Below are 25,481 nucleotides of genomic sequence, written 5' to 3' on the forward strand. Positions count from 1 at the left end.
CCCCACACCACAGACACACACACACACCCCACACCACAGACACACACACACACACCCCACACCACAGATATACACACACATACACACTACATACACCCCACACCACAGATATACACACACATACACACTACACACACCTCACACCACAGACACACACACACCCACACCACAGATACACACACACACACACACACACACACACACAGACACCATATCACACCACAGACACAGGTACACACTCATGGGGAAACAGACTCACACCTCTGCAGCACACCAAGCATGATAGGAAAATTGTGATGTGGGGGCCACGCATTACCACACAGTGCTGCCAAGCATGAATCTAAATGGTCAAAGACAGAACGTGGCTCAAAAGAAGCCTGACCCCACACCAGCCCCCACTGCATGGGAACACTTACTAGATTCTACAGAAACGTCACTGGCTGCTGAGGCTGATGCTGCAGAGTCAGTAGAGGAGTTCAGGTCATGAGTGGCCTCCACAGTTGCCTTCCTGGTGACAATCACAGCTTGGCGTGGGTCCCGAGCTTGGCGAAGGATAGCTAGGGCATCATTGTGGGTAGCGCCTTTGAGAGATTTGCCATTGATGGAAAGAACCTCGTTGCCTTTCTGAATTGTGCCTTCCTGGGAAGCCAGCCCATTTGGAAACACTCTGTGAACCTGAACAAGCCAACAGAGTCAGGAGCCACAAACCATCCAAATCAGATGTCCATTTGTGCTGGCAGTGCTGGCACAGGCCTCTCGGATAGGTATCCAGCTAACCCCCTAGAGGAAGGTAGGCCCACAACAGCACAGACTGACCTATCTCAGGGCAGAGTGACTGGACTGGGCATCATTCCTCCCTTTCCTTCTCCAGTCAGGGCAGAGACCACCAACAGTGATGGCCAGTGAGGGCTCAGCGCTCTTCCCACACAGTACCCTTGACCTATGGTATAACCCCAGCCACTCCAAGGAACATTTTCTGCCTTACCTACCCTAGAGCACATTTTTGAGAATGGTTTCCTGGGAAAACTGAACCTAGGACTTATTGAGGGATATTTATGAGAACGGGTTTCTAAAATCAAAGAAATTTGGTGACACCCAAATTTTAAAGAAACGCTCCAAAAATGTTCATTGTTTAAAGATGCTAGCAATCCTACAATGCCAATTTACATCTTGGTTCTCTGAGTCAGCAATGTAATAACATAGTGACTCCCCAAATGCATTTCAGGAGAGCTTATCCCTTCCGGAGAAATGTTCATACCCCATTTTCTACAGGAAGTACTGGAGGTACACTATCCTAGGCTGCTTAGACATCCTTCCTCTTTAGCTGGTCCCTTTCTCCTTTCTGTATGATGTGCAGGATTATAAAAACAACAACAACAACAAAACTATCTTATAGTCAGAAAGACAGCTCAGTGAGTAAAGGTGCTTTGCCACTACACCTGAGGCCTGAGTTTGATCCCCAGATCCACGCCACACACATAGCCTGGATCATAAACTCAGGAGGGCCAGAAACCATGTGGGTCAGCAACTGGTGACCAGAAGCTGTAGGCTGATGACAGTAGCCCATGCTGGTCATATCAACTAGGCCAGAAATGACTAGGAATCCACAGAGAAAATGCTTAGAACAGAGATCTGCTCACCTCCCCGCGCTCTCCCAGACTCTAGGTCCTGCAAACCAGGAGACTGGGCATAGGCTCTGCAGACTCTGGGTGAGCACTGTGGTGTGTGTAGCCTGCACGTTGCACAGTAATGTTCTCTCTACCTGGGCTGGATCCTACTGAGCTCAGCCAACCAACAAGTCAGTGGAACATTTGAACATTCTCAGTTGTCAGTTGTCCACTTGAACATTCTCATTCTTCCAGTAGATAAAAGGAAGATAGCCCCCTCCTCTCAAGAATTTACCTTTCATGGGCTCCCCTTTACACAGTGTGGAGAAGTCTACATTCCTAGTCTAGAGGTTTCTAAAAATGCCCTGTGGCCATAAACCGAACCTATCTATAAATCCTTGTGACCGCCATGGTTTTAATTTCCAGAGGAAATTATGTGATATTGTACCAAAGTTGTCCGGAATTTCAACCAAGGGTATGCACACATGTGTGTGTTCACAGCAACATGTATGTGCACATGGACGTGGAAGCCATAGGACAACCTCACCTGTCACATCTTAGGTACCATTCCCTTTAAGACATGGCCTCTCACTAAGCCTAGAATTTGCCGAGTAGGCTAAGCTGGCTGACGATCAAGCCCTGGGAATCTGCCTGTCTTTGCTTCCCCAGCTCTGGGACTACAGATGTACTTCCATGCCCAGCTTTGCTTGGACATGAATTCTTGACATCACACTGAACTTCCCATGCTTGCAAGGCAAGTGCTTTATTATTGACTGAGATATCTTCCTGATTCTGATCTCCATTTTTAATACAGCCTCTACATATTTTCAAAAATACAGAGATGAGGGCTGTGCAAACTTGCTGTTCAGATTAAGTTACGCTGTAGAACATGTGCACGCGCACATGTGTGCATGTGTGCACATATACACAATAGTTTTTGATACTCCGTGTGTATTTCCTGTTTACTTTGGTGCACTGAGGCTGCTCTGGGTACACAGAGACCTTCTTTAGTAAAGGCATATAATGCTGAGGGCTAAATACCGACCAGAGAGGAGCCCATAGTGTGCGGCTTGAGAAGGATGGTCACAATGACTTTCCTTTACACCCCCTGTCCTGACCCCTGCCCAGTGGCCTGGTGTTCCCTTGCACAAGACCCCTTCCTGGCAAGACTTCTGACCCCCAGTAACCCACTCTGACATGCCCATCTCTGGGCCACTCACCGTGATGACCTTATTTTCTAGATCTGTCCCTCCTGCCAAGCTGAATCCAAGGCCAGCGCCTTCTTCCTTGTGTAAGATGGTGACGTGAATGCTGTCTAATTGCTGTGGGTGAAAATACATACATTCACAAACACAGTACTGCAGCAATGTGAACAGTTTAACACATGCTTTAACACCACACTGGCTTGTTTTATTAAACACCAGCTGGGCCAGTGCTACCACCTCCACAAACTTCAGTTTCATCATTCAGGAATTACAGGAAGCTTAGGAGGGTAAACAAATGTATGTAAAACAGCAAGCCCGGATCTCTTCGGCTCCTGCTCACCCACACACACCCACCTCCCACAGCCTGGGCTGCGCATCGCAAAGTCTGCCAGAGAGCCCTGCAGGCTGGAAGATGCTGCTTGACCATGGCATTCTGAGACAAGGGCAGGTGGTACGACTGGGTCCACCTCTCAGAGGCCAGTGCTGTTTCACAAGTGCTGGCTGCTCCTTCTACTACGGCATAGCAGCAGTAAAGGGCCCAGCTGGCATCTCGCTCTGTCATACATGCACGTACAATGTAAAAGAGGCACACAGGCACAAACAGAAACTCCCAGTCAGGATCCAGGACAACTTTCCTACACTATCCAAAGGCAGAGGCTCCCATTCTAGTCTCAAGCTGAATCCTGGAGCTCCAGTTCCCACAACAGCCATGGAGGGCACATACATGGGCAAGACGGACAGGCATGAGTGACAGGCACAAAGAGGGCAGGTCAAACACATCTGCACACTAGGATTGGCTACCTCATTCCCTTTAAACAAAATACTCAGAAACAGCAGGACTTATGACATCCAAGCACTTTAAAAGATCAAGTAAATTTTATTTTCAGGCCCATAGCTCTCGGGCCACTAGTTTGTATATGGCACTAGGAATTAAAAACATGGTAAAGCAGTTTGTTGGCTGTGGGCTACCAGAGTCTTCTGCGATCTCTTAATGTGGAATTCCCAGGTCAGAGGAGGAATCACACTGGCCTGCATATATCAGATTATTTGGGTTTGTTGTTGTTGTTGTTGTTGTTGTTGTTGTTGTGTGTTTTGTCTTTTTGTTTTTGGATTGTCCTGCAGGTGATGGCCATACTAGAAACAAAGTCTTCTTACTGACACCTTAGATAGGCAACTCTGAATATGAAGTTTTCCTTCCAGCATACTATTTTTATTGGCTCAGGCCCTGTGGAATGATGGCTCATGCAGGCTATAAGTGATTAGTGAGACCCTGGGAGGAGAAACCACAGCACCGAGGCATTGTGGGTTCATCGGACTTTACTACCACACCTTTGACCTTTGAAGGGCAGCTGAGACTCTTCCAGCAAAAATGGACTCCTTCCTTGCCAGTCTTCATGATCCCAGGGCAGGTACAGTGTATGGAGCCTAAGAAGCTTCCAGAGAGTGAGATCTACAAGGCCACCTCCTGATGGCTGACTCCAGCTCTAACTGGACCATTTCCTCTCTACACACCATTGGCTGAGCTAAGCAACTACATGGGAAGTGGCGCTTTGAGGATGACATGGCTGAGGCACACAGGCCCTCCTGAGCTCACCTTGAGGTGGGCAGAGGACATAACGAAAGCTTCAAGGAGAGAATTTACTTCATCTACACTGTTTACCACTGGCAGTGCTATACCATGTGTGTTCTCTATGGACACTCATGCCAGGTCAGCAGCCCATGGGATATTGGCATAGCACTGGGCATGAGCTTAGTTCAGAGCACCCTGGCTCTGTGACCATGGATCTCCCTTCTCATTCATAAAATGACAAAAGGTGACAGGATAAGGGGCCTGGCCATGTCTCTCTCTCCAAAACACACATGCACACACACATACACACACACACACACACACACACACACACTTCCCATTCCAGCTAAGAAGAGATGTTAACATTTGCTGTGTCAAGTGGCATGGTATCCCTCTGCCACTGACAGGTTAAAATCAGAGCCGATGCCTGCCAGCACCATAACAAACCTTAAGGACCATAACCTTCTTTAGCTACTTCCTCTCTGCTAAGATGACAAACAACAGCTCTCGCCCCTGCAGATGTGCACGCAGGAAACCTACCTTCAATGTCGCTTCATCTAGAACTCTCACTTCCTCGATGAGTTTTTTCAGTTCTTCTGCACTCAGCAAGGAGATAACTGACTGGCCGGCCTGAGAAGAACAGTGGTTCCTGTCCTCGGTTTCCCCAGGCTCTGTGAGACCTTCTGAATATTCTCTCAGCTCTGAAAGGCTTTCACAAGCAGAGATAGCATGGTATGAAAAGCAAGACTCTTGAACTGCATCCTGCCAGGGGCTCTGCTAGCTGCAAGCTATTCAGGAACTCTGTTGTTCGATATGACATATCCACTCTCGGCAGCACAATTAAGAAGAAATCACAGCTGATTCAAGAGGGAAGACCCAGACCCAGCCTTGCAGCAGAAGACCTCAGATCCCCTGCTAATCCTCACGTATGTGAAGCTGGTCTCACCCACCTCCTGACTCTAGCTAAGGAGGGAGCCAGGTGGACAAGCCAGGACTCCACTCATAATGTCAGAGGCTGGGCTGAAACAGGACTAAATGTCCTACTCCCTGCCCAGGTCCTGGGCCCATGTGAAGAACAAAACAGATTCTTACTAGAGAGCATCTCCTGGCCTCACCCAGAGCTCCTTAAGTCAAGAATGAACCTTTCATTAGCCTCCCATATCTTTGTGGGCAGTTTACCAGGGGCCTGGACATATCCCCTACTTCTCATCCCAGCCAAGGTCAGCTGTTATGTAAACTACTCCTTAACATGGAAGACAGAACTCCAGTGTACATGTGTACACATACATACATGTATGCACACACGTACATGCATACACACACATGAGATGAAATGACTTTTTAACCAGTACGTCCGAGAAATGTTTAAATGCCATGTAACACAAAATAGAAAAATGGGGACAGAGGAGATCAAGCAGGGCAGATACTCACTTGAGAGAGAACCCTGTGTCAGAGGCCACAGCTTCACCAAAACCCTCCGCAGCTGAGCTGTTGTTACAAGGTGACTTTGGAGACACCCTCTCCTTGGGGATGCAGGAGATCTGGCCACAAGAGACTGAAGATGGAAGGCACAGCAGGGATTTCATGACAGCAGATGATAACTGGCTGCTGATGGAATAAAGCTTACTGGCCTTTTCATCCAGCAGCTTTGTCTCGCAGGACTGGGTCCTGGTCAGCGGGAAGCTCCGCGCCCGCTGACTTGGCATCTTGAGGCTTGGTCCTTGAGTATCTTCAGTTTGTGTAGTCAAAAGTCTCAAGAGAGAGTCTGGAGACAAAGCTTTTGGGCTGGGTCGCTGACCTGGGGGAGGAGACTCAGACATACTTGGATCCCTGACCTCTGAGGAGTTAGAGAAGGTTGTGGACATAGGCTCTACCTCTGTCTGCCTGTGCTTATCAGTTACTGTAGCCCCTTGACCCAGGAGACCAGAAAATCGTCCCCCATCTTGCTTTCCTGGAAGTTTGGTGGTCTCCCCAGAGGTGGGCTGCAGGCTCAGTCTCTGGACTCCTCTATCTGGCAATTGTGAGGAGCCAAAGTTTTCAAAGGAGCTGATTCTCTGCCTGATGGAGGAGGAGGCCTGAGACTGTGGCCCTGGGGCATCCCTAGAAACTGATGTTGGCTGAATAGCTGAGGCTACTTCCGGGGATCTTCTGGGGTCTGGGACACGATTCCTCAGACCTTTCAAGCTCTGCCGAAACCAGGCTGGCTTTGGGGCTACTGGGGGCCCCTTCTTCACAGTGCTGCTGTCTGCTGACTTGTAAACTCTGGCAGCACCATTGGCAGTGTCCATTTTTGACAGACCCCCCTCTGAATGGCCCTGTGTCCTATCCTCTTCACCAGGGCTGGTGTTGGGCTGTAGTGGCATATGACTATGGTTCTCACTCATGATAGGGCTAAATAAGTTTTTGATGCAGTCAGAAATTCTAACCCAAGGGTCTTCAGCAGTGGTATCAAAGCTATAGTCCATTCGTGCCTGCCTCTTCAGCAGCGGGTGTTTTCCTGGGGATGCTGGAGTCTCTGGTGGGCGAAACAAACCTGAGCATTATACTCTGTTGAGGATTTTCCTCCTAAATTCAAGTTACAGTGCTGAAGAGCTCAGAAGCAGAAACAGTGAACATGGTGGGTGCTGGTTCCAAGGATTGTCACCTAACTGGGGTACCAAGAGGCAAAACTGGAGAAACAGAGGAGAGTGATATGGACCCTCTAAACATCCTAAAACTAGATGTGTTCCTGGGAAATATCTTCTCTGCCATTTGACAAGAGAGGACTCTAGCAGTCAAGAAGGATGAGGGGCCACAGTTGTCAGAGTCAGGCAAGAGCCCATGTCGCCTGACTGTCCATTTTAATGTCCACTCCACTGTCTAAAGTAAGTCACACAGATAATGTACCAAAAAAATGCAAAGTGAAAACAATTCTTTTGCCTTTTAAACTCACTCCACAAGTCTCAAGTTGGTCATCATATTTGATTTGGACTATCTATGACACTCAAAAGCAAAAAGAATCGGCATGCCCATTGGGTAGGATGTGTATAGCTTACTGAGGCCCCCTCCTTTCATTGGCATAGCTCATACCTATGGACTTGCCTGTTTTTGAAGTCACAAAGTCATGTAAGTGTGATATTTTGCCCATACTCAGGTCATTGACCAGCTTGCTTGAAAAATAAGTCTTTCTCAGTCAAAAGAATTGATGAAACTGCTCCAGGGACAGAAAAGCTGTGGCATTTGACTTTGAACTTTGGCTACACATCGGACTGAAGGATCACTTTCTCAGTTCTGAGTTGATGTATCTGGGCTGTAGCTTGGGCAATGGGGATGTGGTAAGCCCCACAAGGAGTTTCATCATCCACGTTAGGTCCATGATGTGTGATATTCTCAGGCTGCCATGACCAAGAGGTAACATGGCAGAAACTTTCTCAGCATAAGACACTAAATTGGCATCTACCTACATGGGTGGGGGAGTCTCTGCACTCAACTCCCTTTCTGAGGAACAGGGGAGGTTGGCGCATGAGCCCTAGCAGTCAAGAGGGAAGTCACTGGGCCGTCTCTGTGTTCACCATGCCTCATCCTTCTCTACATACAACCTAGGCTGCTTGGACTTCATGTTTCAGGGACAGTGTCCATATGAAAATGCACCCTTGTCTGAGAAACATTGCTTCCTCCTATGTCCTGTCAACAGTGCCTAGCCTGAAGGGAAGCAGAACTCTGCTGTTACCAAAGACAGCCCATGCCTGATCATGAAGGCCTGGGTGGGTACTACTGACTATGGGACTTCAGCAAGTAAGTCTGGCCCTCTCAGTCTCTCTCTACATTTACAAAGTGTTCAGCTATAAGGGGCTGATGTGCTAAGAATGAAAGAGTCCAAGGTTCTGCAGGCAAGTCCTTTGCAAACTACGGTGTATCCTCAAAAAGAGGACTAAGAGAAGTGAGGGTGGTCAGGTAGAGTCTCTCTTGGTGGGGCACCTCTCTGGGTGAGATGTATAGATCATTCCATTCATAGTACCCTTAACTCTCCAGAGGCCTTCACATGCTTGGAGAATATGGTTAGTAGCCTCCCTATTTACTCTTTTGAGACACTGAGAGGTCCTCAGGTCAGGAACGGGTCTGTGGCACCCCTTCCTCCTTCATCCCCGGCAGCAAGCACAGCCTCACATACCTCCTATTCACCATGTGCTAGCTGAAGTAAATCAATATTAGGATACTACGTGGCCTTTAATATTTGCTCATTAGTGAATGAGCTGACAAAGGCAATGCCGATTGCCCAGAATCACAGTTAACAATGGGTGAACCCAGGATCCTCTGTTCTTTCTAGTAAGCTGCTAAATAACCAAGATACCAGGTTGTATTTACTGAAGTACCACTTGGAACTACCATTCCTATTCCACCTCCTCGATATGGCGACCACTGCTCCGGCTTTGCCCATGCTGCGCTCTCAGATTTGAGCATAATGCATGAAGTGTGCTGTCTCACTCATATATATGTGACACTCATATATTGCAGCTACTCAGGATAGCTGGGCTATTAAAATCTATGGGCATCTGCCCATGTCAACCCTCAGGAATGGCCTGCATTCCCACCACCACCACCACCACCACCACCACCCCAGAATCACTGCTTCAACCAGGAAGCATATCTATCACTCTAAAGAACACTTCCATTCTCCTCTTGCCCCTGCACCTAGGACGCCTCACTGTCCACCAACCCCAATCACAGGCTGTGTCCATGCAAAACACTAACCTCCAACCGAACTCTAGCTCCTACTTGATCCAGAAAGATTTTCCTTCTGAAAGATCCTTATGGTGGCTCACCTGGGCTGGCACTCCTCCTTGGCTCCCCATCTGTGGAGGACAAAGTCTGTGTGCTGGCTGCAGGTCCTGGGCAGCAGGCAGCGGCGCAGGGGGTTCTCCCTGCAATGTCTTCCTGTAGCAGCAGTGGCAGCAGCTCTCTGGTTTCCTGTGGTGTAAACAGGAAGCCGGACTGTGTCAAAACGGTAGTCTACAGCTGCGAGAAGGCAAGGCACTCTTTGATTAGGACTTAAAAGTGAATATTGAGACACCTTTGGTGGGAAATTCACAGCAGCCATGAGAAAGGAGCCTCTTGCCTCCTGGGATGTTGCTGTACAGCTAGCCCCTTTTAGTTGTTCTAGGAGTCCCTAGGCTTCCAATGACCTATTGTGCATAATATGGTCATGCATCGTAGACACGGAAAGTTACCAACTGTCTGTGATGGGCACAAGAGCCGGGGATAACAAATGTGCCGGCACAACTCTGCTTAAAATAGCATGTTGGCCAACTATCTGACCCAGGGAAGTACACACAGGGCCAAAGGAACTGTCTTCTACTGTTGCCTAACTTCTGGCACCCAACTTCTGGCTTCCCTCTGCAGCACCTAGGCTGACACCATAAATTTATTGCAGATTTTTTTTTTTCTCTATGAGGATGGATGTTGCCTCAAAATTCTCCTTAAAACAGCCCTGTGAGGAGCTGGACCAGATACCAAGTATCCATTTACTATTCAGGTAGAGTTACCACAGAGCCTGAGTGAGCTTCAGCAGCAAGAGGCACAGAGTCAGCAGAGGGCACGTTGAACCTCAGTAACACTGAAGGCTTCCTAGAGAAAAGCTTTGCATCTGGTTCTGGAGCAAGGCTGAGACTTTCCTAGGCAACCATTCACGATAGCAAGTAAATATCCTCTAGAAGAAAAGACAAAACCAGGCCCCATATAAATGATGCTTCTGATGTATGTGCATGCAGAAGAGGAATATGTTACTGTGCTGGGGCGGCTCCCAAGTCCTGTTCATTCAGGAGTCACCTCTGTGAGGTGTGACTGCCATCCATATCCACAGATTGTTGGGTGATTTTACAGAGAAGCATATCCAATGCCATCAAACCATCTTGGAAAAGACCTTGGTGTATGTCTGTGGTAGTTTGATTGAAAATGGTCCCCAAGGCTCTTATATTTGAATTCTTGTTCCCCAGTTGGTGGAACTGTTTGAGAAGGATTAGGAGGTGTGTGGCCTTGTTAGAGAAAGTATATTACTAGAGGTGGGCCTTGAGGTTTCAAAAGCCTACACCATTCCAACCAACCCTCCTCTCCTGCCTTGTTGTCTCAACATGTCAGCTTTCAGCTACTGTTCTAGTGCCATGCCTGCCTGCTGACATTCTCCTCACCATTATAGTCATGGACTCTAACCCTTTGTAATTGTAAGCCTAATAAGCTCTTTGTTCTCTATAAGTTGCCTTGGTTATGGTGTCTCCTTACAACAATAGAAAGGTAACTAAGGCAGCATCTGTGTGTCTGTCTTACTTTTCTTTTTTTAAATGAATTTTATTTAAAAAAAAACTTTCAAAGAAATAAAAAAAAAATCACACTCTAAAATTAACCAGACCCAAAGTCTATACAACTTATATACAGTTAGAATTGGGCTTTGAAATGGAAGCCATGAGGCTTCACATTCAATTTTACATTTCCAGGGTCAAATATACTCTATGTGCATATTTGCCACTCAAAGCAGAAAAATCCATGACCACATAAACTGAAAACTTAACTTTCCATCCTCTTTCCAGCCTGTTTTCACTCCCTGCATTCAGTCCTTCTTTGTCCCCCTACATTCAGCTTTTCTTGTTCTGCCTTTGTGTGATATTTCGAGCACATGTACATTTGTTTACATGCATACATGTAGTATTGGCTAAATCCAACATGCTCTCATGTAAACATGTACTTTATTTCTGGGACTGTCCGGTTTGGGTTAATAGTTTACAGTCTAAATCATCTGTTTTCCTGAAATTTTTTTTTTCTGGAAATTTTTTAATTTAATTTTTCTTTAGAGAAGTCATTTTATGGATATCCTTTTTTCATCTCTTCCTTCCTTTTTCTCTCATTTTTTCTTCCTCATGTATGTATTTGCGTATATGTGTGCTTGTTCCTGTGAGTATATGGGTGTGGAGGCCAAAGGGCCTTTGGGTGTTGTTCCTCAGAACTATCTACCTGTGCTTTGAGATGGTCACTCCCTGATCCAGAGTGCTCCAAATAGGCAAGTCTGACTGGCCACAAGCCCCAAGGATCTGCCTGCCTCTGCCTCTCCATGCTGGTTTCTTGCTGTTGTTTTTGATGTGAGTTCTTGGACTGAGCTCAAGACCTTATGGTTCTCTGGAGCTCCTTTACTGATTAGCTGTCTCCTCAGAACTCACATTTTACCTTTTAATCAACATCTCTGATGCTGCATTCTCTTTGGAAAAGGTCTTTAAAATTAATTCCAAACTTAATTTTATTTCTATACAAAATTTACTCAGGCAAAAGTTTCCTGGCTCAGCACTTGGTGAATGAGGAGGGAGAGAAGTTAAGGTAAGAGGATGAGAGATGGGGACTCATCAGAGAATATAAAATCATTTTCTTTAATGTGAGTGTTATTTTGAGACACTGTGGGTGCCCACAAAGCTCCCAGAGAGGCCAGGTTGGGCATCAGATCTGCAGGAGCCAGAGTTACAGGCAATGATTAGCCTCTGTGTAGGTGCTGGGAATGGAGTGTAGATCCTTTACAAGAGCAGCCAGTGCTCTTAAGTCATCTCTCCATGTCCGTGGGAAGTATCTTGAAGGTCATTTGGGTACAGGAAATTGGGTTGCCTTCAGTTACGTTAAAAGGGAAATGTGTCATACATATCTGCTTGAGAAGGGTCTTAGGACCCTAGAGAGAAAAGACTACAGACAGAAACAAGAGAAGAAGGTAGGTGAAAAAAGAAGGGGAGAGGGAGGAAAGGGAGAGAGAAGAGGAATTGAACATGGAATCACAGGCAATGAGATCTACTGATAAATGTCGGGGAGTGGTCAAAGATGTGTTAGGAATGGTGTAGAAGGTCAATTGCTTCCTCTTTTCTATCAGACTTGAATCCTGTCTTTGTGATCTCTCTGCCAGCACAACAATGCTCTGTTGGTTGTGTGAATAAGATACAGAAGGGTCTGCTGGCCACGTGGGACGATGCAGAGAGGACAACAAAGCAGCCACAGAATGGCCTTTGTGTTAGTGTGGACTCTATTGCTGGTGTGGAGAGGGACGGAAGCTAAAGGCAAGACAGATTGCTCAAGGTGTGGGATGCTGAGCCAAGAAAGCAGAGACAGAGAGGCAGAGAGAGACGGAGAGTGTGTGCACACGCTCCCACGTCCATGTGCTTATATTTGTCTGTGTGCTCTCTTAAACACCTTGGCTCCTTGCCTGGCCTTCCCTGCAGAACACCTGCTTCCTCCCCTCGCTGTCTTACTTGGCAACCCCTGCCCTACATGTGGCCCCACCCAATCAGGAAGCCAAAGAGATTCATCAAGGCACCTGTTCTCCTTTCCTGGATCTGCAGGAGGAAAGCAAAACCCTTTCACTATCCTCCTTCTGACTTGCCTTCTAGATTCCATCTCAGACCCAAATGAAGTATTTGCTGAAGGGGGAGTCAGAGAAGCACATTCACAGGATACCCCGCCTCCCTTGGTTGCTAGTCAGCCCTGCCCCTTCAGCACCCTGAACGTTTGTACTTCCTGTTTGGTAACAAGGCTCCTCCTTCACTGTGTCTTCACCAGGGAACTCAAGAATTTCATTCCCCAACCACCTCGCTGAAGCTTGTCAACGTGCAGTTTGACAAATCCCCTAGCTTCTTCTAGGGGATTTCCAGAGGCCTTACTTCACCCATAGCAGCCTGCGCTGCACCCCTCAGTAACACAAACTTAAGTAAATTCTTCTTTTGTGTAACTGGGATTCTCATTCTTAGACCCTGGGAAAGATGAACTAAAATATGCATGGACATATCTCTAGCATAATGCCTATGGTGGTTTGAGTAGTCACAGCCCTCATAGAGTCATGTGTTTAAGTGCTTGGCCCATACGGAATGGCACTATTAGGAAGTACAACTTTGTTGGAGTAGTTGTGGCCTTGTTGGAGGAAGTGTGTCACTGTGGAGGCAGGTTTTGAAGTCTTACATGCTCAAGCTATGCCCAGCGTGGCAGTCTCCTTCTTCTGCCTGCAGATCAAGATGTAAAACAAAGCTCCTTCTCTAGAACCATGTCTGCCTACCTGGCACCATGTTTTCCACAATGACAGTAATAGACTAAACCTCTGAAACTGTAAGCCAGGTCCAATTAAATGTTGGCCTTTGTAAGAGTAGCCATGGTCATGGTGTCTCTTCACAGCAATAGAAACCCTAATTAAGACAGTGTCCTTTGTTTAAAGGGCTCAAGCTTCAGCAGCTGCCTTCCTGTCTACCCACCGTCCTTGAGGTGTAAGGCTAGAGGAAGAAGGTCTTGACAGGGTGATGGGGAAACAACCACTTCCAAGAGAACGCATGGTGCTGGAGCCTGCTTTATACTGAAGGGAAGATATAAGCCTCACAACTGCCTGTAGAGGGAGCCATTCAAAAAGCCCAAAGTAAGCCGGGCAGTAGTGGCTCACGCCTTTAATCCCAGCACTTGGTAGGCAGAGGCAGGTGGATTTCTGAGTTCGAGGCTAGCCTGGTTTACAGAGTGAGTTCCAGGACAGCCAGGGCTACTCAGAGAAACCCTGTCTCGAAAAACAAACAAACAAACAAACAAACAAAAACAAAAACCCCAAAGTAGCGGCTAAGGATGCCTAGACTTAGAATAGTTTTCCCAGTCTCCCCACCTACAGGAGGCAAAGTTAATTTCTCACGAACAGCTTGTACTCCCACGGGCAATCATTCTCCCTCTCTTTTAGTTATTGAGGTAAGTTACTTGTGGTAAGCAGAGTATCTCAGATTCCTGGGCTCAGACTCCCCTCGACAGAGTAACCCTGCTGAGGATCCACCAGAGCTCGAGCCATGTGACCCATGAGGGTTACTGCCAACAGCTGGTAGGCCCGGAACTTCTGTTTTGGTTCTGCAAAGCCTCGTATGTCTCTGCACAGTGGGCTTAAAGAGAGCGCTTCTCTATGGCAGAGTACAGGAAACCTGTAGACATTTCTAATGCTCAAGGGTAGCTATGCACGTTGCAGCGGACACACGTCCCACTGAGCACACCCTCCTACCTGGCTGCAGGTGGGCAAGGTGTGCCCAGAAGGGTCTGTGACCTTCTCTTTCTCCTCCAGTTTCTTCTGAGGCTCGCTGTCATTTTTAAAGTATTTTCTGGGTGGAGGCTTGGGTTTGGAGGCTGTCGGCTTTCTCACCAAAATCTCAAAAGATTTCTTCAGTCTCAGTGGTGGGTGGCTGTCTCTTTCCAAGCTCTCAGGAAGGAGTGGGCTCTCCTGATGAAGCCTGGATGGGACCCCTGGACACGGCTCTTGGTCCTCCCCTGGGGGCAGACTGGGACTGTGTGTACTGCCTTCCCTCTCAGAAGGCTGTGGCTCCGCACCTGCACTGCAGGGACTTCCCCCTGGTGACCCAGACATGTAGCTGCTATCACTGCTGGATCGGACCATAATCTTCTGGGCCCTTCGATGGGGGGGCGCTGAGTGCTTCTCACGTTCTTTCTCCAAGGTGGGCCGCCCATGCCAACTGCTCTCCAGCCTTTTGACACCTGCGTGGTAAGCGCAAAGAAACATCCTAGCTGAGCCTCAACAGACCAGACACGCTTGGCTGCAGCCAGGAGGACCGCAGGCAGCAACCCGTGCATCCCCCTGCGCAGCGGAAGACTCAGAGCCTGGGTCGCCTCCGCTTTAGATTCCAGTGAGTTTTCTAACTTTGAGTTGAGGACATCATCTAACCTTTCTGAGCCTGAATGTGACAGCCACTGAGATACACCATTCATACCACACAGCATTAGTATTCATGCAAGAGCTCTGTGTCCCAGCTGTGGGAAGACTAGTGACCAGCTTTTAGCTGAGAGCCTCTCCAGAGAGCTACCATGCCAAAGTGGGAGGATTCCAGTTTCAGGGTCTGGTGGAGGCGAGGCAGTTTGTACGGATCTCCCCATTCCTGCCAACTCATTCTAACTTGAGTGGACCATGCTAGCTGTAGGGCTCCAGCACTGTCCGATCAGTTCCACCAAACTCTACTCCTCTATCAAACTCTCTTCTACAGAAGCGGATCCCAAGGAAACCTAAAAGACATTTTGCGTGCTACACTCTACCTGGGCTGAGCCTAATACTCCATTTCTGCTTGTGTGAAAGGCGTGGCAATTCTACCATTGCTAAGCTCTTTTTGAAGTCCAAGAACAAAGCAAGAAAACACCTGGCCGTACTTCGAACCTTACACTTGAAGGGGTACCATCTTCTTCCAACAAAAGAAGGACAACCACAGCCCGCCTGCCTCCCTTCCTTTCTTACCCCACACCCGATGGTTTTCTGAACAATGGCATCTACACGTCTCTAAGATGCTGGGTTTTTTTCTAGGGACAAATGGTCACAGGTGCCCCTTTCCTGAAGCTGCAACTCAAGGCATTGGGAGCCACAGAGACCTGGTGACTTGTGGATTCATTCAGTGGAACTAGGAGAGCCAAAGGTACCCTCATGGGAAAACACCAAAGCCAGTGGGATTCCAACCCAAACACACCTTAAAGGAAAAGCTTTTGCTCTATCTTGGTCACAGAATAACACATCTTTATTTGAGAGACATATATCACTGAAGGAAGGCATAAAAAACGCCATTCCCCTGCATCCGATCACCTTCTCCTCTGCCGCTGTTAACAGCAGCGACAGTGTTGGGGATGGGAGGGGTTCCCTGTCACGCCCCCTGTGCGTCTGTACGTATGGGATGGGTGGAACCCTGAGTAAGATATAGTGGAAATAAAATGGGGTCCTGCCACCTCCTCTGAATATTCTTCTACATACTTCAGCTTCCTCGACAATGTCAGGTTGCCCTAGCATATGGATGTCCCAAGGTGACCTGGCTAATGCCCAAAGGCTTAGCACAGGAACCAGCTAGCAAGCCAGGTCCCTGACCAGTTTCTCTGTGTACTGGTCACATGACTTTGGCAAGGAACCTTCCAGGGCCTTACTTATTTTGATATGATATACATAAAAATTAGATGTGATGATGTGGTGAAATAATACATTACATTAAGGTTAATTAGTAATCACCAGTGCCTATTATTACAGAGTAGGGATTGCAAATTTGAAGTCTACAGGGGCACTAGCTAGGCAAGGCCTCCAGCTACATCTAGCAGACAATGAAAGGGGCAGAACTGACTGCAGAGCACCTGCCACATTTAAATTTGCCCACACAGGAAAAAACAAAAAAGTGAACCAAATTTCCCTGGCTGGCTCCTAACTTCCAGCTGTCATCTAGGATCAAGCATGCTTACCATGACTGCTCTCATAGTGCTGAGGCCGAGGGCGGGTTAATGGCCAAACCCCAAGCTTTCTAAGGAGACTAAGTGTCTCAAGGAAACCCTCACCACTCCCCTTACCTTCCAAGCTCCACTGGTGCCTGTCCTTCCCAAACTTGGCGCCTTCCACGGCCTGAGCCACGGCTTCCTTGAGTTGCTGTTCAGAGACCTGGAAAACATCCATGACCAGCTCCAGCAAGAAGTGAGGCAGGCCCGGCAGATTCCGAAGACTGAACCTGCCATGCCCGTGCATGGCTTCCACTTTCCACTCTGCAAGAGCTGACGAACCAGCTTCCGGAAGTGCCCTGAGCAAGACCCTGCCCTCAGGGTCTTCCTGGTGTTGATCAGTGTCCATCAATAAAGGTGTCACCAGTGGTCACCTTGGTTCTCAAACCTTCTCAGCAGGGCAAAACTCCCAGCATCCACGTGGTGGCTAACAATTGTTTGTAACTGTAGAATCAAGGAATGTGACACCCTCTTTTGGCTACCTTGGGTACTGCATGAGCACAGTGCACAGACACAAGCAGGCAAACACCCATACACATAAAGTAAAAGAGTCAAGTGCGAGTCAAGGAGTGAAGCAGACTTATACCCCACCCCAGTTTCTTCATAGACTAGACGCAGACACTGAGACACACAGCTTAACCTTCTAAATCTCAACTTCTTGTTCTATAAACTATAACAATAAACTCTTTGCAGTATGGAAAGAGGGTATTTTATAAAGTAAATTATTGGTAATATGATAAATAAAAAATAAAAACAATAAATATACCTCCTAGGCTGGAGAGGCGGGTCAGAAGTTAAGAGCGCATACTGCTCTTGTAAAGGATGAGGCTTCAGTGACCAGCAGCCATGCAGGGTGACTCACAACTGCCTGCAGTGACTCCAGTGTTCCTGACCCCTGGGGCACCTGCACTCCCATGTGCATACCCACACACAGACACATATGTGCATACATAATTTTAAACAGTTAAAATAAATGATAAAAAAAGTAGTTAAGTCCAAAATTTTAAAGTATTACTGAAGGACATAGTCAACAGACTGAAAAGACAATTCTCAAGTGAGAAAAAATACTTACAAATCATATATCTAGTGAAAAGATAAAATCCAGACAATAAAGAACAGAAACAAAAATCAAAATTCATGAGCCGGGTGGTGTTGGCCTTTAATCCCAGCACTTGGGAGGTAGAGGCAGGTGGATTTCTGAGTTCAAGGCCAGCCTGGTCTATAGAGTGAGTTCCAGGTCAGCCAGGACTATACAGAGAAACCCTATCTCAAAAAAAAAATCAAAATTCATTTTAAAAAAATAAGCAAAAGACTTGGGTGGATATTTCTCCAGAGAAGATGTACAGATGGTCGAGAAACATGTGAAAAGATGTTCAATAGTACTAATCCTGGACAAAAATCTCAATCACAGAGAAATATCAATTCACACCCACTAGGGTAGCTATTCAAACAAACAGACAAACAAAGAGAAACAGAAAAGAATAAATCTTGGGGCTGGAGAAAGGCCTTTGTGGTTCAGAAAGCTTGCTGTGCTTTCAGAGGACCAGGTTTTGGTTCCCAAACTCACACTGAACAGGTCTAGGGAATTCAGTGCCCTCTTCTGGCTTCTCTAGGTACTGTGTTCACACACACACACACACACACACACACACACACACACACATACCACACCACATCACATTACATCACATCACATAGAAAAAAAAATAACAAATCTTGGCAAGGGCAGGGAGAAATGAGAGCTCTGTACTGTTGATGAGGATGTGAAGTGGTTCAATGTCTGTGGAAGACAGTATAGACAGTCCTTAAATAATTAAAATAGAATTCGCAGAGGAGCCACATCTGGGCACACACACAAAAGACAAATAAACAAACAAATACCAGCTGGCTCGTGCCTCTAATCCCAGCACTCAGGAGCATGAGATACTAAAAGCATGAGATTGCTTCAGGTTTGAGGTCAGTTTGAGCTACGTGGAGAGTGTCAGGGCAGTGTGAACTACAGCGTGAGACTTGGTCTCAAACCAAGAATGGAAAAGGTATCTCAAAGCCGTGTGCATGTCTCATGTTCTTCTTTCCATTATCACAATAGTCCAACGTAGAAACAAGTAACTCTTCCTTGAAAGCCGAGTGCCCAAAAACAATGCAGCACATGCATACAAGGGAGTATTAGCCATCCTTAAAAGGAAGGCAAATGGCACAGGTTATAGCATGGATGAACCGTGAGAGTGAAAAGCTAAATGTCTTAAGGCTGGAGCAAAAGAACAAATGGGTCATGGCTGTGTTTCTAGGAGGTATGGAGGCAAAACAGAAAAACAAACAAGTGATTCCTCAGAGTCCTGGGGAGGGAATCCTTTAATGGATAGAGTTCAGGTTCTCAAGACAAAAAATATGGTGGTGGTTGCACAATTGGGTTGGTGGCCGCCTTCGTACCACTGAACTATACCCCTGACTGCCTGCTTCACTGACTGGGAAGCCATGCTCAAGACAACTATGGAGCAGCTCCCTTCTGTTGAGTGGGGAACAACACAACAGCTTCAGAGAAAAGCTCAATGGCACATTACCTGTGGGTCCGGATGTCGGCTTACGATGATGGGGACTGGGCCAGGGTCACAGTGGCTCAGGATTGTGTAGACTTCATTGAGGGTCATGCAGTGCACTGGAGAATCGTTGATTTCCACAATCTCATCACCACACCTGCAAAAAGCACCCACAGGAGCCTCAAAAATACTAACGACTATGACAGAAAGAGGGTCACCTCTAAGGAACCCACTCCTTGCCAGGTAGTTCATAACATCTCAATGAATATAGACTTTCTTTACCATTTGACCAAAATTTAAAACAGGGCAGGTCAATGGAACAATCCACTCCTGTCACTGTGGACCATCCAGTGGCCAGCACTTCACACTCAGAGCAGTCAACAGAGACAGCAGTTCACCTGTCACTCTCCCCTCTTTCTTCCATTGACCTGATCAAGATTGCGGTCATGGTTTACCTTCTCTAGCTGACCAGCCATAACATAACTCATCACATTCTGGGCCTTAGTGCCCTCAGAAGTAGAGTGTCTTGGAGGAAGGACTGGGCAGCATGTGCTAAAGGTATAAATCACCAAGGAAGGATGCAGCAGAGGTCCTTGCAAAAAGAAACAAGAACAACAGCCTAGGGGCTGGAAAAAATGGCTCAGCGGTGATGGCTCAGCGGTTAAGAGCACTGACTGCTCTTCCAGAGGTCATGAGTTCAAATCCCAGCAACTACATGGTGGCTCACAACCATCTGTAATGAGATGCTATTGAGAGGTGGTGAACCTGAGGAGCTAGGGCCCAGTGTAAGCCCTCTGCTTACTGGGGCTGTGTCTTCGCAGGGACTACTGTGACTCTGCTCTCTCCTCTCAGTCAGCATTCTAAACAAGAGGTGAACACTTTGTTGTGCCTCCTCTCCCTGCCCTAATGTGTTTCCTCATCACAGACCCACATGCAGTATGACTGGTCAGACACAATGTGGATTTTCCGGAACTGTGAGCCAAAATAAACTTTTCTTCTTATAAGTTTATTGCCTCAGATATTCGCTACAGTTACAGAAGGCTGGTTAACACAACCACTGAAACAGAAAAAGAACAAAGATAGAAAGGACAGGATTGTATCATATTGTTGATATAATCTGTCCCAGCTAGTCTAACGGCAACTTTGCACAAGCTAAAATCATCTGAAAGGAGGGAATCTCAACTGAGAAAATGCCTCCAGAATATCAAGTTATAGACAAACTTAAAGAGCATTTTCTTAGTTAGTTATGGATGGGGGAAGACCCAGCTCATTTGGGTAATGCCACTCTTAGGCTGGTGGTCCTGGGTTCTATAAGACGTCAGGCTGAGCAGGCCACTATACAGCACTTCTCCATGGCCTTTGCATCAGCTCCTGCCTCCAGTTTCCTGCCTTGCTTGAGTTCCTGTTCTGACTTCCACAATGAATAGTGGTATGGAAGCATAAGTAAAATAAACCCCCTCTTGAAGGTACTTTTGGTCCTGGTGTTTCATCATAGCAATAGTAACCCTAACTAAGACATGGCCCAGTCCCTTGCACCCTCACAGATGTGGAAACTGGGGCATCAATGGTGAAATACGTTTGCTATTGCAACCTAGCTTGGCGAGGGATACTTTTCTGTAAAGAGCCAAGAGTAAATGTTTGCCTTGCAAGATATGCTGTCTGTATCATAAATGTTCAGCTCTGCCATTGGAGGTGACAGCTGCAGCCATGGACAGCAAACAAGAACGGTGCATGGCTGGGTTCAAGTAAAACATTAGTGGAAACGAATGCAACAGGTAGTCATTTTCAAGTGATCACCTGGGTCAGAATGAGAACTGGAGTCTCCTGACTCTGCATCCCCTGCTTCCTTCTGTGTTTCTGCAGAACTGACCCCCTTATCTTGCCAAGAAGATTCACAATTCTCTGGATGTGAATTTTAAAATAATTTTTTGAATTTTGAATAATTGAAGACTTCAACTACGCAACCCAAACAGTCCCTACCCCATGGTGGGCCTCTGATGCGGGCGGGCAGAACAGATAAAGCAATCATCTCAACTCTGAAGCTGGGTTCGCCAGCCCTGCAATGAGGTGCCCTGATTCTAGAGCTAGGTCACTGCAGCGGCGTCCCAAGAGCAGTAGCAGTAGTTCTCCTGCAGATGGCAGCACAGATCTATTCCTAGCTCCGCATCTCTATCCTGACCGTAACACTAGGGAAAAAAGAAAATTGAAAATCAGGACAAAACCTTCCTGCTTAGCAGAAGGGTGTCCTAGCAACAGATGCATTAATACTATTGGCAGATGTTAGAATGGCTGCAAAAGTATTGTAACAGGTTAAACTAAGATAAATGATTTCTAGCCAATCAGATCACTTACTGATTGAAGGAGTTCTTTGTAGAGAGGTGTGACTGCAGTATCTATCTAAAATTATTTTGCTTCTCTCAGCAAGGACATGCCTGCCCATAGCTGGTTGGCTTAAAACACTTCTGTTTGCATGTAGAGCTCATGGGTAAACCTCAGAGATGCCCGTCGGTGACACCATGGATCCTGTCTGTTGAATCTAAGTTAAAATATGCTTCCTTGTATTTGCTCTTGCAGCCTGACATTCTCAGAAGTCATGTTTCTTTAACACAGACTACTTGGGAATCAGTAACACTGGACTTAGCAGCTCTGGTGTAGGGCTGTGAAGACTGCATATCCTGCTGTTGAGGTTTGGTCTGTTGCTATGTATTGTAATGCTAAATACTGGCCCCCAAGACCTGACTGCCCCCAATAAGGAGATCCTCCAGGATCAAGAGATCTCTATGCATACCAAGTGATGCTGTGTCACCTTGCCCCCAAAATTATCCCTGATTGGTCAATAAAGATGCCTATGGCCTGTAACTAGGCAGAAAAAAAGGTAGGCAGGATTTGGGTTCCCAGGCTTTGGTTCTGAAACAGAGACCCAAGGTGGAGAGGAGAAGAAGGAAGAGGATGCCATGTGGTAGGTGGATTGTAAGAACATGGCCAGCTAGTTGTAGTAAGAGCAGTCCAGGTGGAACAGGCCAAATGATATCTCAGGGTTATTGACAGGGAAACAGACACAATAGCTTAGAGCCCAGATCTAGAGCTTTTTAAAGGCTTATTATAAATATAAAGTTTTTTGTGTCTTTTGTTTGGGAACAAAATAATCTAAGGTGGGATTAAAAACACCTAGGTTATATTTACCACACCAGGTGACTGACATGGCAGCTGCTGATGTGTAACTGAATCAAGTCTGAGTCATTCACCATTTCTCCTGAGGTCAACCCAAGGTACTCCTAAAGGATGTCTTAAGCCAAGGGTCCATTCAGAAAGAGAAATGAGGACTCACCTCAGCCGTCCATCGAGATGTGCCACGGATCCTGGGGACAGTGTGTGAACGAAGATGCCTGAGATGCACTGGAAGTAGGGGATGCTGCACAGGCCAATCCCCAGGCCAACACCTGCCTCTGGAATGCAAAATGGAGGAAGAGTGGAAGGTGTGAGCATTCCTGGCGTGGGGGACTAGCCTATTAGGTGCCTCTGACCCCTGACATCCTGAGCTAGTCAAGTGTCCTGGTCACATTCATTCCACCCCTGTGTGTGGAGTGTCACTGTGCTCAGAGGCTATTTGGGGACCAAATGATGGCCAACACAGACAGTGAGGAGGAGGTGTAGTAAGGTCCAGTGGACAAACACTAGGAAATGAGAGAGGGAAGACTACTGGCAGAGGCTAGAGGAAGTGGGAAGAGGGGAGGAGTCAGTGATCTATGCAGGAAATGAACGGGAACTTGTTAGACAATGGCAACATACTCTTTCATGCCTCAAGGACTACACTTAGTATAAACCATGGGTGACAATAAAGAGCCAGGATGAGGAGATGGGGCAGAGAATTGACTAGCAGAAACAGCCCAGGCATAGCCTGGAGGCTGGGAGTAATATACCACGTTATTATAGGTCCAGAAAGGCTAATGTGGACAAAACATGGATAGACATGCAGAGAAGTGGTAGACCCAGAAAGCATGGGTCCCAGGCAAACAGGAATGCAGGATGCAGAGAGAGGTGGGGTAGCATAGGGCCGGGATCAAGGGCTGGACTCAATAGGCTTTGTATGCACAGGATTACAAAAACAAACTGACTGAGAAGAGATGTCATGGGACAGTCAGGAATGAGGATGTGGTATAACTGAACTTCCATCTTTAGTAATATGGCTCTAGAAGGAGAGGTAACTGTGGATGATTAAGAATGGAAGCACAACGGTCATTGGAAATGTCCAGGGGGTAAAGAGGGCAGCAGAGCAGAAACAGGAGTGCATGGAATATATTCGAAAGGGATGGAATATAAGGATCAGATGATAAATTATCTCTAAGGCAGTCTTGAACTGAGGGACTGGTGGGCAACAGGTTGCTTTCAAACAAGGAAGTCTGGAAAAGACCAGACCTATAAAGTCCCACCCTACAGGCACCCATGGTGTCCATGAAGGTGATTGGGAAGATGTAAGAAAAAGAGTCACATGGGTCCCAGGCAAACAGGATTCAGGTGATGTTAGGGATATGGGGACCTCCAGCATGGCAGGGGAGACAGAGAGTTTGCTGGATTAGAAAGGCCTTGGAAACAAAACCATAGCAGCTAAGAAGGGCCAAGGTAAAAACTACAGGCTGTGACATGCACTGTGAACAGAGATCAAAGTCGATCTTGGCACCCAGGTCTCCTAACCAGAGCAAGAGCTCTTTGTCCTAATGAGCATCTGTCCCCTGTGGGTCCTTGAGGCTCACACCAAGCAAGGCTGAAACAGTCTGCGGAGGTACAGGCTATGACGTGGCTGCTTAAAGCATCTCAGCATTGGCCCTCGTACAGGCCATCAGGGGAAGCACCACACTGAGGGCATGCCTCACCCACACATTATGCCATGTCTGCTCCATGAACTTCACCACAGGAGCCCTGCAGTGTACAAAGACAGACCTATGGCCACCGAGTATTTGCGCCAGAGATGTGTGAAGGCTCAGCAAGTTTGTGGTCCAGTAGAGGCACTGAGACATACATCAGGCAAGGGATCCATTGCCTGGTCCCGTCCCCCATTCCCACGCACACATAGCTCCTCACTCACCCCTTCCTCTGGTTTCCCAGCCTCTGCTTTGAACCCCTTCTCTTCCTCTCCTTCTTTCAATCTCTACCCCCTCCCACTTGCCTACCTTGCACCATCTATTCTGGCCTTTCCTCTGTCCCCAGAATGCTTGCTCCAAGCTCACTGTGCTTGGAGACCAGTTCTGCACCTAACAGTGTCCTGTGTCCTTCAGGTCTCAGTTCAGCTTCACTTTGGGAGAGCAGGACTCTAGAGCATTCTAGAATTAACTGTCCATCTGGGCAGAGAGAATGGCTGTGGATTCCTGAATGTTATCTAGATAAAAACAAAACAAAACAAAACAAACAAAAACCTTGGTTCTCTTGCAGAAGAAAGAAAATGGGCCCAGAGAGGATCAGTGAGCTGCTCAAGGTTTCAGGATATTAGCTGCAGAGTCTAAGGCCTGGTCCATTATGATGTGGGGTGTGTGTGTGTGTGTGTGTGTGTGTGTGTGTGTGTGTGTGTGTGTGTGTGTAGTTAGTTCTCTGTTATATGTTTGCTAACCATCTTATCAAAAGATATTGTCTGGGTTTGGATGACACAAATAAGCTTCTAGAAACAGGATAAGGATCCGATGAGATATGGTTCACCTGCCAAAGATAACTGTCCCTAAGCCTGATGAACTGCTTTCAATCCTTAGAACCCATGTGGTAGGAGAAAATTAACTCCCACTAGTTGCTCTTTGTGTGGGATGTGCACACTCATCTACACAGATACACACTAAATAAGAGGGGAGGAAGGGGAGGAAGAGGAGGTAAGAAAGGAAAGAGAGAAAGAGAAAGAAAGAAAAGAAGAAATGAAGGAAGAGAGAGACAGAGAGAGAAGAAAGGAAGGATGGGACATGATGTCAAGCTCAGATGGATAAAAGGCATAACATCTGCTAGTCAACCTTATTCTTTAATGTTTTCATATGATAGAGGCCTGGGCAGCTCTGGCAAAAACTGTCACAGTACTCCTACCTTTCTTCAAAGACACCTCCACCATGATTCTGTAGTTGGGTTTGGCAGTGCTGGCGGGAGATGCTGGGCTTTCCAAGGAGAAGGGGCTGCTGTCCTGGGCACCGCACGTGCTGGAGCTCAGGGAGCGGCACAGAGGGGGTGACAGGTGGCTGCATAGTGAAGGGGGTGTTGTCAGGCGGGTCCTCACTGTCAGGGTCAGCAGCCCCTTCTTGGCTTGCTGGAAAAGAGTGACAGTATCTGGAGCAGTTCC

General features: G+C 47.1%; 1 protein-coding gene and 1 long non-coding RNA gene across 5 annotated transcripts in view; one reads left to right on the top strand and one right to left on the bottom strand.

Annotated features, from left to right (window-relative positions):
* Il16 (interleukin 16) overlaps nucleotides 1-25,481 on the bottom strand; it is an 84,527-nt gene that overhangs the window by 3,464 nt on the left and 55,582 nt on the right. Inside the window, exons 8-17 of one of the 4 annotated variants that reach the window (XM_031387216.1) lie at nucleotides 25,232-25,448; nucleotides 22,503-22,620; nucleotides 19,199-19,331; nucleotides 16,713-16,800; nucleotides 14,395-14,882; nucleotides 9,185-9,329; nucleotides 5,814-6,897; nucleotides 4,923-5,091; nucleotides 2,828-2,929; nucleotides 417-675 (exon numbers count right to left, since the gene is read on the bottom strand). In XM_031387216.1, the coding sequence (XP_031243076.1) occupies nucleotides 417-675; nucleotides 2,828-2,929; nucleotides 4,923-5,091; nucleotides 5,814-6,897; nucleotides 9,185-9,329; nucleotides 14,395-14,882; nucleotides 16,713-16,800; nucleotides 19,199-19,331; nucleotides 22,503-22,620; nucleotides 25,232-25,448 (2,803 nt within the window). Of the gene's footprint in view, nucleotides 1-416; nucleotides 676-2,827; nucleotides 2,930-4,922; nucleotides 5,092-5,813; nucleotides 6,898-9,113; nucleotides 9,330-14,394; nucleotides 14,883-16,712; nucleotides 16,801-19,198; nucleotides 19,332-22,502; nucleotides 22,621-25,231; nucleotides 25,449-25,481 lie in introns of those variants that run through there. The other 3 variants (XM_031387217.1, XM_031387219.1, XM_031387218.1) reach the window with 3 other exon arrangements.
* On the top strand, nucleotides 11,947-17,338 carry LOC116102515. The gene is made up of 2 exons (XR_004123207.1): nucleotides 11,947-12,099; nucleotides 14,843-17,338. It is a non-coding gene; the product is annotated as an uncharacterized LOC116102515 (long non-coding RNA).

Source organism: Mastomys coucha, unplaced genomic scaffold, assembly GCF_008632895.1.
Source record: "Mastomys coucha isolate ucsf_1 unplaced genomic scaffold, UCSF_Mcou_1 pScaffold21, whole genome shotgun sequence".
Lineage (NCBI taxonomy): Eukaryota > Metazoa > Chordata > Mammalia > Rodentia > Muridae > Mastomys > Mastomys coucha.